This window comes from Vanacampus margaritifer, chromosome 3 (genome assembly GCF_051991255.1).
Source record: "Vanacampus margaritifer isolate UIUO_Vmar chromosome 3, RoL_Vmar_1.0, whole genome shotgun sequence".
Taxonomy (NCBI): Eukaryota; Metazoa; Chordata; class Actinopteri; order Syngnathiformes; family Syngnathidae; genus Vanacampus; species Vanacampus margaritifer.
In genome coordinates this window covers 26,285,079-26,302,586 of record NC_135434.1, presented here as the reverse complement: position 1 = coordinate 26,302,586, position 17,508 = coordinate 26,285,079, and the positions used below count along the sequence as shown (strand labels likewise).

General features: G+C 38.0%; 1 protein-coding gene across 4 annotated transcripts in view; it reads left to right on the top strand.

The window, feature by feature from the left end:
- unc5db (unc-5 netrin receptor Db) overlaps positions 1-17,508 on the top strand; it is a 309,582-nt gene that overhangs the window by 241,418 nt on the left and 50,656 nt on the right. For all 4 annotated transcript variants that reach the window (XM_077561281.1, XM_077561283.1, XM_077561280.1 and 1 more), the window contains one exon: positions 13,084-13,255. In XM_077561281.1, coding sequence (XP_077417407.1) covers positions 13,084-13,255 — 172 coding nt within the window. The remainder of the gene's footprint in view (positions 1-13,083; positions 13,256-17,508) is intronic.

Sequence of the window (17,508 nt, the reverse complement as noted above, 5' to 3'; positions counted from 1 at the left end):
ACCTGACTGTCAGCCAGTGACATCACTGGCATTTTACACATGAAAAATTAAGGTTTAAAACAAAAGGCACTTTTTAAAAATATTTTTTTATCAAAGTCGGATATAATTGAAAGTTGAAATGTTGATCTCTTATCACATGCTGCATCTCATTCTTTTAATGTTAAATCCAAATGTTTTGATTTGGGAATCGGGAAGGAATTTACCTCACTGTTCCGATACTTTTGTAATATCTCGTTTATCTCGTTGTACACCAAATTACTCTCTGGGGAAAATAAAGATGTATTTATCTATCCATCTAAAAGGGTGGAAATGAAAATACATTTTGAACGATCAAAAATGGAAATATTGACGGAGCAATGCTTCACCTCTTGATGCCTGTTAATCTATCAAGACCGTACATACGATGCTGTCATCTTCTTAAAGATAGACCAAAGCAAAGAGGACAAACAGGTGAAAGACTGCACGCAATTTTAAGTGCAGCTAATAGAATCTGCTAATATGTATATTTGTTTAGACTGGTATGTCCTCTTCTGACCCAGTCTGCCTCTTTACATGCCTCCCAGATCCCTGGGGAGTGAGTCACCAGTCACTTTCAATAATGCAGCTCATCTAAGGGCTCAAGAAGCTCCCATTTAGATGGAACCCTTCTTCATGATGTGGAACTGAGAAAAGAGACAGCAAGCTTCGGGCACTGTTACTACGGCAGGCAAGCTACTTAAGGGGCAGGTATTGTTATGAGGGGCCGTCAGGGAAAGAACTCAGCTTTACCTTTTACGCACACTACTGAATTGCTCTCATACACTAGTGAAATGCTTTTACATACACTGGTGAAACACTCTCATACACACTGATTAAACTCTCATGCAACATTTTTTTTTACTTGCATACTGTACAAAAGGGACAAGCTATTACATGAATTAACGAAACACTCATGCACAACAGACTTTTATTCAATCACAGTCTTGTGAAATGCTCTCATACACAGGAAGCGATATGTTTTTGTACCTGAATTTACTTGTTTGTGTGAGCGAAAACATATTCTGTGTTGTAGATATTAAGTTTAATTAATTATGAGTTCATTAAACTTGATATACAGTATTCGCTTTGGATTTTGGAATTACTTAATTCAAATGACTATATATTAAGTAGTGCTGTCAAAGTTAAAGCATTAACTAATTCATTCATCACAAAAATTATCGTATTAATCATGTATTAATGCAGATTAATCACACTATTAATTTTGACCGCAGATGATCCTTTAGCTTGACAGCAGATGGTTACCTTAAAAGTAGCACAGGTTTCGTTTGAGCAATAAACATAACATTGCATTAAAAAGCATTTAACAAATGTTTGCGTATGACATTCAGAATATTTGTTCATGTCAAGCTATTGGGATCTTTTTTTTCTCATTTTTAATTATGCAAGTAATTAACTGATCAGAAAATGTTGAAGACGTCCCCATAACATCAAATGTAGAAAGAATTAGCACATAACAGGTTCTCTTCAAATTTGGTGGGCAAAAAATGTTGATACAAAAGCTTTTTTATTAAGTGATCAATCAAAATTCTAAGATGTGATTAATCTGATTAAAAATTGTAATCGTTTGACAGCTCCAATATTAAGTTTAATAAACTCATAATTTATGTTGGATTAACTTAATTCAAGTGAATATATTAAGTTTAATGAACTCATACTTAACTAGCCTTAATATATTTGTCAGGTTCAGTCAGTCTAGATTCTAGACTGACTGAACCTGACAAATATATTTCTCTGCATGAATTTTGGACATTTTCATTTTTGTATGTGGAATGAAACACTGGTAACTTGAGCATAGTCATTTGAATTCAGAGCAGTTGCCTTTATGTCTATTTGACCAACATATTAGAATGACTGGCAGCCAAGCTCATTTGACATGGTGACTGATGCTTTGCTTGTCGGTATTCAAATGTAATCAATCAAGTGTGGAATATATTTTCCTTTGAGCAGGATTCTGTATTCATTTATTAAGTATTGAATTAACTAAAGTACTGTACAGACTAATGAGATCCAGACCCAGTCCTGTCATGTATTTCCAGTACATAGGATAATTGATTTATAAACAGTCAATTATGTTACTGTGTAATTATGTGTCTGAAACTTTAGATTTTAATGAAACAATATACCTGTTTATGACTACATATGTTCAACATATTGTTAAATACAGTAAACACCCCAGTGTCAAGTACAAGTTTGTAGTGAAATTTTAATTTTATTCTTGATACTTTGGACAATTAGTGTTTAATAGTTTATTGTATTTTAACTTACCACCTAAAATTTAAAAGTTCTTTATTTATTTTTGTGTGTGTAGAATTTAGCCTCGCTGTATCAGACAATTATAATGCCACTGTTTCAAGCATTATCTTACACATCAACATTTTTACAAGTTTGTTGAGTAATGACTGAGAATATTGTCGCACCACATCCCCTTGTTTTGATGACAAGTGCTGTTTCTTCTTAAATCCAAACTAGGTTCCCAGACTGACAAGCCCTGCTTGTTCTAAGCCTCTTTTAATGAACACACTCCAACTCACCAGCAAATCACCATGACTTTTTCACCTGGGCTTGGGAACAGCAGCTTGGCTATCTAGCAATAAACACTGGGGGGTGAACATCCACGCTTGCAACGAGTAAAGCCTGAAGGCATGTTTTGTTTGCAGCCCACCTGTTTGCATAAGCGCCTCTCATTAGTATGTTGTTTTTGTGTCTGTTAGCATAGCATCAAATAGGGAGTGTTAACCAGATTGGTCTAAAAAAAAAAAGTTAATAAAACAGTTAAGCAAATCATAGGACTCATTTTTATACTTGTATATTAGGGCTGTCAGTTGAATGCGTTAATTAGATGAATTAATTACACTGAAAATTAACGAGTTATGAAAATTAACGCAATTTTAACAACACTAGAAGTCCCACAGCCAAGCCATTTGGCTTTTCTTCGTAGACTGTTAATTTGCAAATGAGGCAATAACTGTGTCCAAGTATTTTAGTTAGTTTTGGATTAACATCCAAACACAGGTGTGATCAGCTCTACTATTTGGCTTTTCTGATTTCAATACCAAAAGGGCAGTTGGCTGCTCTTTTGGCCAACTCAACAGACCAGTGCGACACAGGAGTGCGAGGCAAGCTTCCTTGCTTACTTTTACTTGGATTATCCATCCATCCATCCATCCATCCATCCATCCATCCATTTTCTTAACTGCTTAGTCCTCACAAAGGTCGCGGGGGATGCTGGAGCCTATCCCAGCTGGCTTTGGGCAGTAGGCAGGGTACACCCTGAACTGGTTGCCAGCCAATCCATCTCACTTGGATTAATTAGATTAATTAATTACAAATCCTATAATTAATTAGATTTTTTTTATTCGCCTGACAGCACTAATATAGTTCCTTTTAACTCATTCACTCCCAGCCATTTTCACTGAAGCAACCCCCTTTGCTCCTGGCTGTTTTACTGGCTTTTGAGTGATTTTGTGTTCCATTGCTATAAACCAAAAGAAAGATTAGTCTCTTCTTTTATCAGGAAAAAAAGGATGTCTGTATCTGTTTCCGTTTTGCAGCAATTAGCATTAGAATATAGCTAAGTTTCATCATTAGTCACAAACCTGTTGAAAACACTGGGAAAAAGAGTTTGTTGCAGCATGGCCCTGGTTGATCTCTTATACTCTGAAGACACCTGCTGGCCGTTTTTTGTAACAACAACCATAACTATCATTGCTTTAAGCAATCTTCAGGTGAGATGCTGCATCAAAGCATAGTATGCTCTAGCATAAAAAAAACATGAAAAGCGTAAATACGTTTTCGGGACCATGGCAGTATTTAAAATAGAACGTGTTTATACGTTTTTGGGAGCAAACAAGTTTTTACAAAGTATGACACATGAGATCAACCGTTTTAAGTTTATTTTTCAGTGTTTACATCTGGATGTGATTTTGTTTGAACACACCTATTTTTCATGTGAGCAAAAGTATTGAAATGTGGGACTGCCAGGTGTGTTTTGCTGCTATGGGTTTATCATTGATTACTCAATATGTAGTGTTGAATGTTTTCACATTGTTTCATATTTACAGTTGGATGTTTAACCAATGAGAAAACCAGAAATCTGTCTATATATAAAGAACAGGCCCTTTTGAAGATGGGAAATCAATCAGAGCCATTGTACAAACATTGATCATGTCCATGACATTTTGTATAGCATGAAGACAACATCAACCACTTGTTCTAAATGCAATGTTAAAAACATCAGATGGGTAGACCAAAGGCAAACAATCGCAGTTGACGAGAGACATATTGTAAATAAAGAACCCAAAACAACTGTCACAGCAGCAGCAGCAATCTCCATGGGGCAGGAGTAAATATATCGCAATTTACCATATGCAGAAGACTGTATCAGAGAAGAGGCGGGGCATGGCCTGTTTCAAGTTGGAAATAAGGGAAGAAGAGCCACTTTCTTCATTTAGCAAGCAACCATAACATAGCATCCACAGATGCTTTATTCTAGTCGTTTACGCCCCCAAAACTTACGGGACCATCATGAAATGCACAGAGCTCGTGAATTTTGTCACCTTCTCCGGGATCTTGGTATGGATGACAGGCGCTTCCAACGCGACATGAGGCTAACCTGTGCGGTGCCCAATTTGACGACCTGTTAGCTTTGACCGCTGCCTGGATTTCTGGGATGGACACCAACTGCAGACATTTTTTCCCAGCTGTGGAGAGCCTGTCCAGTCTCCAGTAAGTGACTGTTTCATATTGTTCACTGGTTTGTCACAATGAATAAATATGAACTGCATCTAGTCTCGCGTTGGCATGCAGCGCTGAATCTCAACAGCTTGTAATGTGCAATAAATGTATCCAAAAATTGCTGAATAACTACATCACACAGGCTGTAAACAACGTTTATGTTGTTTATGTGAGTTTCGATCGATTGCTGACCACATACCCATATTAACACTGTAGAAATTTAACATTGTATAAAGTCACAGGAATTTATTAGTATTTTTAATGACAGCAGCTGTACAACTATATCAATGAAAGGGTAGGCTACAACTATCACTATACACACAGATGCACCTGCATGCACTCAATAACGTATGACTGAAATAATTAAACACCCAGTGACATTTATTTAATTTTGGCATCTTAGTTTATGTAGAATATAATATACTGTATTTTCACTACAATTAGTTGTTTTGTGTCCTGCAGATTTGCACTCAGCTGCCATGCAGGACCACAGAGGACCCGAGGCACATGTCGGCAGATGTTGCAGATGAAGACGCTCTGCTGCAGAAAAACTTCATGAGACCATTCATGGGATGCACAATAGAAGCACATTTCGCTGTCATGTGCTCACAATCTGATGTATGGTGTATATTTCTGCTTTTTAACCAGCTATTACAAGACACAATTGTGCAAAGGATTTATCAGTTCACCTACAAATTTTTTTACACTGCAGATAAATAAAGAAATAAACCTGACACTGACTCGAACTTTTGACATAACAAAAAAATGTCAAACTTGACAAAGGCACTTGTATGTTTGTCTATGTGTCAACTGTATTTTAGTTTAAAGAAAGAAAGGGTGGAATTTAGTGAATAATTTAACAAAACCAATATTGATAAAAGTTGGAAATGATTTCAACGTTAATTACAGAAAACCTACCAGTAGTTATTTCCATGCAAAGATTGTCCCCAAAGACAAAACCTTTGGTCACCTAAAAATATAACATTTTGGAAATAATAAAACAATACATCCTAGCTTGCGTCATATCCAGATCCAATATTCGGAAATGTGGTTATCACTGTCGTATGTCAAACTCAAATATTTTAGTCGACAACAGAAATAAAGGAATTGGCCTCGGTGCTTCAATACTTTTAGAGCAGAATGTGCTGTATACAATGCTATGAAAAAGTATTCACTTCCTTCTTGATTTCAAACTGTTTAAGTGTGTAAATGTTTTTGATCATCATGGCAATTTTAATATCCCTCAAAAAACAACATCAAATAAATACAAAATGCACTTTCTTTTTATACTTTCCTCTCTGTTTTTTTCTGTTAGGGGTCACCACAGACTGTCATCCATTTTTCATCTAAGCCAATGTTTTCTATTTAACTCTTTGACTGCCAAAAACGTTAAATAACGTTTAGTAAAATCCTACGGAGGACTACCAAACACGTTAAAAGACGTTCTCTATGTTTTTTTTTGTTTTGTTTTTTTAAACGGGTGGAGGAAAGCCTTGGCCAGCTGTCCTGAAAGTATCAAGCAGATCTAGTTAGTATAATGACTATTTTTGGCCCCTAGATGGCAGCGATGACTCTCTTTGGACAAGATTGGGTAGGCGTCAGTAGAAGACGTGAGGTGGAGCTAGAGTGTTGTGGAGAGAATGTCTGAGGAAGCGAAAATGGCGACCGGTTGCAAGCAGCTCACGCTTGAGCATTTTTTTCAAAGACGAAAAGCGGTTGACGCCGAAGTTGGAAGCGTTGACGCGGCGGCTATGACCACGTCATAAAGCCTCACCGGCTAGCGTTGCTAACGCCGGAAAACGCGGAGCACAACCGAGCACTTCTGCACAGGCAGACGTTCAATCGGACCAATGCGAGTCCAATGCATATTCATCGGAGGAGTGGGTACAGTCTGATCACGGAGAAGACACTGGTTCTGGACTACGATGCCACCATGAATGGAGTGGATAAGATGGATCAACCACCCGATATAGGAACTAAAGGACATGAGGAAGCCAGATGTAACACCACCGTAACGTCACCGTATCATGATCCTGAGAGTAGACTTGATGGCAACATGGCCAAACACACACTGCAGTATATACTTGCTATTCCCCGGAAAAAAAGGCCGGCAAGAAAGTGTATCGTCTGCACGCGAAGGAGCCATCGCAGTGAAACTAATCTGTTGTGCAAATCCTGCTGCGTCCCCTTGCACGCAGGGGAGTGTTACAAAAAGAAAAACTGTATTTGAAACATCCACATAATTGTAAATAGTACCACAGTTGCACACATTTGAAAATAGTTTGCGAAATTGTTTTGTCAAATTGTTACCCTGTTGAATGTAAATAAACGTATTTTGCTATCAAAAAACACTTTTTCATTGTTGGTGGTAGTGTTTTACAGAAGTAAAGCACTGTTTAGGTGTTTGTGGTATCATTCATGGAAAAAAAAAGGTGTCAAATTCACTAGAGTGCATGAAATAATATTGTTTCACAAAAAGCTTGATTTCTCCGTATTTTGTTTCAAAACAGAGCATTTGGGTGAAACTAACCATTTTCTATTGTTGATTACTGAAAAACGGAATAAGGTAGAAACAAACTTTCTTTTTTTATGATGAAAGATGAGAGTTCAATCTTTCATTTGGTAGTATGTGTGTTTCCATAGTCCAAACACAAAATTTTCTGTTGAAAAGTATAATTTCTAGACCTTGAAAGATCAGTCAAAATGCTTAAATCGGCTGGCACTCACAGCATCCCTTTTCTGAAAACGCTTGGCAGTCAAAGAGTTTAGAATGTTTATCAGCTTCTTTTTTAACTCTCCATTCTTAACAGCTTAAACAACCAATAGCCACACCAACATGTCAAAGACGCTTCCGTACTTCCACAGTTACACTCTTTCATCAGCCACAATGTTCTTTCCATTCTTCATCCTCTTTATGCCTTTCTAACATTGCTAATTCCTGGTCAACAACAATTTACGCTTTTTCTCTTCCTTTCTCATATCAACCCAAACCCTTAACCACACAAACTTGCTTGCTTCACTTCGCTCACATCCCTAGCTCTTTGTCTAGCCAACTTGTACTTGTATAGGTTTTTCTCTCCCTCTTTACTGCTTGGCATACAAGTCATCATTTATCTCTTGTTAGGCCTTCGCACCTTTACCTTCGCCCTACGTTGCATCTCTTTGTATTCTTGTCACCTCACATACTGTAAGTCCTCTTAGTGTCACACTTCTTTGTGAAAGTACTCTCCTGCACATCCTGATTCCACCACCAAGTCTCCTATCCCCAACCAGAAAACGCACCAAGTACTATACTGGCCGGACACCTGGGGCCTCATGTATGAAGGGTGCATACGCACAAAAACGTGGCGTACGCATCTTTCCACTCTCACGTTCAGATGTATCAAGAGTGAAATGAGCGTGGGAATGTGCGTTGCTTCACGGCAACTCCTTGGCAAGTTTTTCTTGCTTTGGAGCCATTTGCGAGTCGTAGAGGTAATGCTGGGCAGTGCGAGAGAGAGGTGGACTTTTTGCCAGGTGGTCGCTGTAAAAATCTATGTAATATAGTTAGATATCATCTTACACCACGTGAGGGGGCGGTTGATGGCTGCATCCATGCGCCGAAGATGTAATTGTTGTCGTGGGGGTGATGTGTCTAGGTTTCATGGAAATGGTGGAGGGGGGTAGGGGTTGTGTGTGCATAGGTTTTACGATCACAAATTGATTAATGACAAAATGATGCCCCTTAAACAAACACATTTAACATGTCCTCTATCTATCGGTGGCTGACATGCCACGGAATATTGTCACTGTGAGGGGAAGGGGGATTGTGGGCGTCGTGCGCGTCTTCCAAGTTTAAACCTCCACCATCCCAATCGGATCGATGCTCCTTATTCAAATAATAATTCAAAACTATTCTATCAAAATATTACACAAAAAATACAAATAAGTCAAATATAAAATATGTTGGATAAATAAAATAAAATGTGTTAGACAAAAAAATATGAGAAACGAAAACATGCAATGCTATATGCTACAAAAATATTGGCCAAAAATACAAAAACATTACACAAAATATTCACTGAAAATACACACAGTGGGAAAAAAAATTATTATAATGGATAAAAAAACACAATAAAAATAATTAATTTCACAAAAACTCTGAATTGCTTCAACCATTTATTGAATAACATTTTCTTCATCAGCAGAAAATGTCCTGCTTCTTTTTTTTCGGCGAGTACCGGGGGTCATTTGGTTAGTATTAATTTCGTTCGTCGACCCGGAGGTAAACAAAAAGAGGAAATGTGGGTTATATCGGTGCTAACCAGTGACGAAAACGGCACGGTTTACTTTGACTGTGCCGTTAATTAACAGCGTGACTAACCATATTTCACGTTCAGTTAGTCTATGGCGGGTTAAGAAGTTAACCGGCGGTTAGGGGTTAAACATTGGTTAAAATAACCGCAAATTTAACAACCGGGCCCAGATAGCTATGATTGCCCAAGTCGGTTAAGACATTTAAAAACTTGTAAAATAACTTAAAATTGATCCTGAAACACACAAGGAGCAAATTAAGTGATCTTAAAACTGGTGTAATGCGCTCTGCTCCCGCCATCTGGTCTTTGTCAGCACACAAGCTGCCAAGTTCTGGAGTAATTGTAAATTTGAGATACTCTTTTTTTTGGAATAATCTAATCAACAAGAAATTAAAGCATGCACCAGCACCTCAGTGTTAGCTTGAAAGAGAAACAAGCGGATTCTGGCTGTGTCCGAATGTCCACCCTTATCCCCTAAGCCCTCATTCACTAACTTGCCACGCACTATATAGTGTCTTAATATGTAATGCCCTCATTCTGTTTGGCGATTCGGACAGCCAGCTCACTACTTTCTCTTCGTTGCATATCACGTGACCACCGTAGCTGTTATGATGCACCGGCGCATAAATCTCCGACTATGTATTGTGAATGAAAATGTACTTTATTTCCTTTGTTGTACATATTTTCAACTAAAACAAATTAATTATTTCCCTAGCATATAGGCTATTTAATGCATCGCTTTGATTCCCGTGCTTGTGCTGTCGCCTGCGGCATGTTTTTTTCATACTTGCAATGCATTGTAGTCTATATCAACCCGGTTGAGTGAACATCAATGTTCACTACTTTTCAGAGTGGATTGTGGGTAATTTTGAGTGCCCTACTTTTTCGCTCCTTGGACATTCGGACACCAGTACAAAATGGCGTGACCCCTCAGAAGGGCACTATAGGGAGTAGGGTGCACATTCGGACACAGCCTTTGTCTTTATTCTTAAGATGGTAACCTATTTTGGATGGAAACCTATTTTGGATAAAAGATTAAGATCAGAGTCAATAATAATACTCGGGTAGCTTCTTTTTTTTTTTTTTATTACACATTGACGATTTGTAATTGTATTTTTTCCTCTTGTAATTTTGGTAAAAGTTTTTCTCTCATGCCTTCAGAACCAATCACTAACATTAACCTCTATTTTGTCCTTGTTGAGCTGTAGAAAAATCCCTGCCATCCATGACTTCATGTAAAATTGTGTGTCATCCACATAACTGTGGAAGCTGATGCAATGTTCTCTGATGATGTCCCCAAGGGGGAATTGCATATAAAATTGGCCCTTGGGGCTCCTCACACTTAATTTCATGTGTTCTGGAGAAACATCCAAATATCCATAGCTACAAAGAAACTTTGACCTGTGATGTAGGATCTCAAGCAGTTAAAAACAGTAACAAAGGTTGCGGTGTCGGTGAATAAAATCTGTTGATCTACTGTATAAAAGAGATCCGGTAACACAAGGACTGTGAGTTGATTTGAATTATCAAGTTATCTTTATAGTAGAGTTTGTTTGTTTTTTAATTGGTGTCAGGTAAGTGGCTGATGGGAAAAAAAGCAATTGGGAATTGTTATTTATTATCTGTGATGAATTCTAAAAAATGGTTAATTGTTTCCTATTCTTACCTTATTATAGATTTTGATTTTTTTTTTTCACAAAATAGCTCATGATGAACTGTCAACTTGGATTTTTTTTTTTTTACCATATCCTCTGTGAAGTCATACAATTTATTTAAAAAAAAAAAAAGATTTAGTCGTTTCTCCACTCTAGTGTAAGTCTTATTTTTATTGTTTAAGTTAAAACTGGAGCCACTGTATGCAGTGTTGACTTTATTTTGATGTTAAGATGATTAACAATAAAATCATAGGATGCAAGTTAAATAAAATCAGCAGGGCTGTGCTGTAAAATCCTGATAAAATGTGCAGCCACCTCAGAAGTCAGGTTGCATTCCTTCACAGTTCCCACTGGGGCCTCCTGTGGGTTCAAACAGGTGATGTTACAAAATGCACAAGAGTGGTCAGACACAGCCAAGTCAATAACAGGACGCACAGGTTAATAGGCTCTAGGTTATAAAGAGGTTGAGGCTGCAGCCTCTGTTGTGAGTCGGCCGTGTTATGTGCTGTTCGTCATCTTACAAATAACCATCTTATGTTGTCTGGCTAAACCAGGGATCACCAACCTTTTCGAAACTTATTGGGGACTGGTTAGTGCCAAGGGCTATTGATTTGATATACACTTATAAAATAACAAATTTTCTAAAATTGCCTTTAATAGTATTAGTATGTGGTACTGTTAATAATTAATTATATTGATTTATGTGAAGACACTGGTCATGTTAATGATTTCTCTGAATAATTAGGAAACAGAAAGATATCATAAAAACATTATTTTCATAAATCTCTGCCAGTATTTACATTTTTAAATTATTATTTCTATAGCAATCCCAGAAAATCTCAATGGTCCATCACTTTTGAGCTATTTTTTTTATAACAGCCCCGCTGGCACTATGTCGGTGACCCCTGGGTCACACTCTTTCCTGCCTTCTCCTTTAGGCCACATAGTCTGCACAAGATGCAGCAGTATTCTAGCTGTGTTATTCTCCAATGCCTTAGCTTTTGTAGGTCAGCTTATGTTCCTCCCTCTTTTGGAAGAAAGTGTTCACTACAGCCATCTCTTTCCTTTTTGCAAAGTAAATGACTGCCTTGTCCCTCTTAGTTCCTGTTCTGGTTACCACACATAACCATAAGTGCTGTATCACCATTGTTTTCCTTTACCAACATATCCAATCTGCACCAGTCACTCCTCTCTCACTGTCTGTGATGCTCTGAACCACTTTGTCGAGATCCTTCCAGAATCTCTCTTTCTCTTCAATTCACATCCTACCTGTGGGGCATGACCACTAATAACATTAGTTTTTTTCCCCTAACGTTTTTCAAACCTGTATGTTTTTGTTTTTGTTTTGTTTTTTCAAAAACTGCACAGTGCACACACAAAACTCCAAACATCACACACAAATTGCTCATCCCTGGTATCCCTCTCTCTGCCATCAAATCTCTTAACAAGCATACCATTCATTGAAAAAACACAACTAAGCTTTTGGTTGAACACTACCAAGCATGTACAGAACACTAAAGAGCAAAATTGAAAACACAATTATAAAAATGAAACACACATGGTACAAACATAAAACATCATACGTATTTTCAGACAAAACTATTTATTTTGGCCTCGACTATAAAATGTTCGTTCTTGATGAAAACTTAAGGGGAAAAACTGCAAAACTATCTGGTCTATGTAAAAAAGTAATTGCCGTCTCAAATGTTAAATGAATAAAGTTGAGTTGACTTTGAACAACCAGAGATTGTGGACAGTTGAGTTTAATTTCCTTGGCCACACCAATTACTGGCCGATTTATATGATTAACAGAAAAATGTAATCCTTAAATGGGAGTAATGGGGGGTTACTGTGCCTTTGGCAGTTCATGTATAGCAGATCTCAAAGGGTTCCTCCTGTTTTTGAAAAAGCCACATCTTGGTGTAGTTTTGCAAATATCTGTGTGGTTGAAGTCATCAGCTGTAATGAGAAAAACACCTGGGTGTGCTGTCTGTTGCTCACTGATGGCCTAGCAGAGTTCAAGAGTGCCTTGCTTTGACTGCTGCTATTGGCAGTGAGGAGGATGTAAACCACAACCAGAAGCAAGAAGGGTCGGCACTTAATGCTAATAAAGTCTGTCGGCGCAGAACAGTGTTTGGACACAACAGCAGTATTCTGGCACCATGCATAGGTAAACATACACTCCCCTGCAATGAGTCTTACCTCCTGCCACAGAGATGCGCAGCAGCATGTTAGCTCCACTGGATGGATAGCGGAGTCGTGGATGCTGTCAGTGAGCACTTTGCCTTGTGGGATAATGTTTTGTTTTTGTTTTGTACCGTACCACGCACACTGACCTATGTTTGTCATACTGTGCTTAGTGCCAATACATTGGAAGGCTGTGAAATCCTCCTGAGCCCTGAAGTGATGTATGGTCCTCCGGGTCTGGACCTATCCTGCCCAGTGGCCATGACCATGGCTCACTGTGCCGAGGTGGACTCTGAGAACTGGAACATCCAGCTCAAAAGGAGAACCCAGGACAGTAAATGGGAGGTAAGTACTGCAGGCACACACCTGTTAAATAAAATAAAGTACAATTTAGATTTTGTTCTATTTCAATAGTTTTTCTTCCACAATGGTTCCACTGTACCCCGCAATAAGTGAAATCAGCACTATAGAAATACCCTTTTTAAATACAGTACTCCCTCTTTTTATTAAGTTTTTTTGCACTTACATTTGTTATTGTGCTTAAATACACTTTTAAAACAATACAATCACATTTAAACACACATTGCTGGTGTCGGGCCGAAACTTTGTAAGTCACAATTTGACAAATTTAATCATATTTTTTTCCAAAAATCTGTACTATTGGTCAATACACATACTGTATGTGGGTGTTATTTTTACAAAAGATTGACCAATCTAAAGTGTTAAAAATGGCTTTCTCTCTGATGATGCAATGTTAATGGTTGAAAAAAACGTTTTTGGCGTCTCCTGAAAAGTAACGATTTACGAGGTACAAGGTTTTGGCCTGACGCAAGTGATATAATACTGTATATTGTAAGAGAGCAAGAGCCGTGGATATCACAAAAATAAGCAATATAAAAGCAGTATAAAAATTTTTTAGTAATGTATTAACACCAAAAAGAAAAAATCTACGCTATTGCGGGATTGCTAAAATGTAAGTAAATGTAAGCTAAAATGGAAGTATACATAGCCTGTCAGAATTAATAGGTTTTAATACTTAAATAAATTCAAAACATTCCAATGGGCAGTCTGTCGATACTTTTTTTTTCCAGAATCTCTTTATTGTCTACCTCTTTTGTTTTCCATCCACATTGCATGCAGATAAGGTTAGCTGACGCATGAGTTTCAGTATACTACAACTCCATGTCCTTGTCCCTGCATAGACACATCACTTTGCCGAGAACCAAGGAAATTCTCCTGAAAAGGAATAAAAACAAATTAAGCACCAGCTGTTGATGTTGTCACACCTCTCAACCATAATGATATCTGTTTGGGTTTATTTCAGACAATGAAGTCCATCTGTTTTTGTGGGCCATGCAACTATGGTAAATAACTTCAGCAGCTGTAGGCATATTTTAAAAGTTTTTTTTTTTTTAAGTATACAGCCAAGACCCACACAATCTCGTCTCAAGCAGTATATTTTAAAATTGTGTCAAAGATGTTGCTAATCGTACAAAGCCCACATATTTTTTTTATCACCTGCAGCTCAGGTCAGATCTGAGAAGCCAGCAGTTCTTTGAGGCATAGATTTATTTAAATGAGCAGTCAGAGGCAACATCCCTAAAGTTATGGAAGTACAATAGCAGAGGTATTGACCAGCGGGGGTGAAAATATTGATCTTCACGCCACACAATTTTGGAATCCTTCACAACTACAAATCCCCCCACAGCGTTAATAAAGGCTGTCGGTCTGTCTGTCCACCCTTCCACCTGTCTGTCCATAAGCAATAAAAATGTACAGAACTTAACCCTGACTAGCACTTGCTCTAAAAAACAGTCTATATGTGACCCGCTCCGGCAAATGATCCGCATGTCGGAAGGATGTTTCTCGAGCTACACACGAAAACGTACAGTTTGCACGAAAATGTCGATTTTGAGATTTCTCCACAAATAGCTTCCTTGAGGTCTCTAGTTTTAATTGCAGAGTCTTGCACCTGTTTATTAAAAGCAACCTGTTTTTTTCTTGCCTTAAATGGCATTCACAAATGGTTTATATAAATGTTGTGAGGATAAGCGGTTCTGATAATGACTGGATGGACAAAAAAAATTTAAGTCCACCATAATGAATGCATGAATGAATGACGGGCATGTCATAACACACAATTATACCTTGTCGTAGATGCGTGTTGGCGGTCCGGTTACCGTGCTTTGTAATCCAGAGATAATTTTCAATTTTGGGATCTCTTTCTGAATGAATCAATTTCTACTTTCAATTCAAATGACAAAGGCATGTCCACCGACTAGGTGCAAGAAAGGCGGAGTCAGGCATTGAGAGGTGCTGTCACTCAATCTCCTCAGGTGTCACTGACATGACTGACAGCAAAATGTGTAAATACAGTAATGTAATGATTTGATCACTTCTCGATGTCAATTTCACGAGACGGCATCTATGAAAGATGACACGCCACTTGTCATACGTCAAAAATTAACCGACAGCCTGAGTCGCAAACATCACCACAAATTTTCACTTTATGGTCTATAAGTGGGATGAAATTAAAATAAAATGTGAAATATGAAACTTAAATATGAAAAATCATCGCGATGGTCCCTGCGATGGCGAGTCATCCCGCCCCAAAATCCACGGAGGGTAAGGCGTGACTTGTATTGTTGTGTTCCTTGTACTACGGTGAGGGTGTGGTGGTGGGGTGGAGGGGAACTAAACTGTGTTGAACCATCATAACATTTCCTTTATGTAACCAAAAGCATTTGATTTGAGACATAACATCCATGATGTTATCAATAAACTTACTTGTCACAGGCTACACCAAATTGCAAATAATCTTTAATTTCACACAAAATTATTAATTCAAATTTCCCACTGCGTTATTATGACCTCGTTTAAACAAGGAAGAACACAAGGAGCAACAATAAAATAACTAAACTTTGGCTGATGCTGAGGATAAATTGCAAGCTGAATGTGATCTTCAAAGGTGAGGCTAATTACATATGTTGAGAGTTCAAACTTCCAAAACTTTTATTAAAGGGTTCAAATCTCGGACAATGGCCTTAGCTGCAATTGGAATTGACTTTCCACTGATATTTTAACAGCTCCTGAAAATTTCAGGTTCATATATTTTTCCTTAGGTACTGGTTGCTATGGACATTTGAAAGATGCACGTCCCAAAACTTTAAACCCCCTATTCTCAAAACTAGGGATTTCAACCTTCCAACATTAAAATTGCTGTAACTATTTGAGGTACGTACATGTATTTACATGCATTAAATATCATTTTAAAGGGAATTAAGTGCATAATTTGAATATATCAATATCTCAATTTGGATTTTTTTGGCACATGAAGACCCTTTTGCCAGAGCCAGTCACGTATGAACAGTGGAATGTCTAAAGTTGTAAGCAATCAACTTCCAGAGTAGCATTCTAATAACCTGTATTAACCTTCCCATGCTTTTGCAGTTTCCGCCGAAATTCCAAAACATACGTTGTTAGGAAACTATGAATTGTCCACAGGTGCAGATGTGAGTGTGAATCGTCATTTGTCTATATGTGCCCCGTGATTGTATAGTGACCAGTCTATGGTGTAACTCACCTCTCTCCCACAATCAACCAGCAAGGCTCCAACAGCTTTTGGAATCTATATGAGCTGTATGCTGTGTGACTCGTTAATTATGTGCAAGCTATATAGACAACTAAGCTTTGTGTGAGAGCGGATTGATCCTGCCTTATGTTGTCTCTGTCCGCAGGGTGACATCAGGCCACATAAAGGTAATGTTGTAGCAGGGGTAAAATAAAGAAGCAATTATAGCCAGTAATAGGCAGGAAGGAGGCACTACTGCTGTCAGTCATTCAGGGAGAATGGTAAGGGAATTACAATAGAGGGCATAGGGGGCTGTTAGACAAGAAAAATATTGATTTGTGGATCAGGAAAGATTCTGCACAATGAATTTAGACGTTAGGAAATTAGGTGGAAAAGCATGGGGTTGTTTAGGTGCTGCTAGCAATTGTATGTTTTCCTGCAATATATCAACACAGGCACAAGCAGTCTCGGATGATATTTTACTTTTCTTCTCAGCATCTCACCATCTAATGTTTTCCAAAATAAGTTTGTTTGCTTTCGGTTTGTATTGCATACCTGTAGGTGTTTTATCTCTATGATGTAAGAATGGGTTGCCCTCTCCATCGAAGCTGTATTTGATATTATTCTTAGTTAAAAGTCTTGTAGCATTTAATTCTAAAGCCACAAAGCCAATACAGGCAAAATCTCTTTGTCACTTTAAATTATTTTGTTTTATAGCTGTAACCATCAAGATGATGACAACTATGGAATGGAGTGAAAATAATGAGGAGAAAATGCAGTCAGACTGTAATGTAAATGTAAATAGGACAACAAGTTTTAGCAAGCCACACACGGGTCAAAATAATGAATACCACAGGTTTGCCTCTGGCTGTTGTGGTGGTTGTCAGCACTTAAAAGAGCTTGTTATCTAGAGGAAGGTTGCTCTCTCCATTGTTTGTTCTTGCTGCAAATATTATTTTCTGAACACAGAAATGGAGGCTGTATGGAAAGTCTAAGAACTGCTGTATCGCTTTCATGCATCACACTA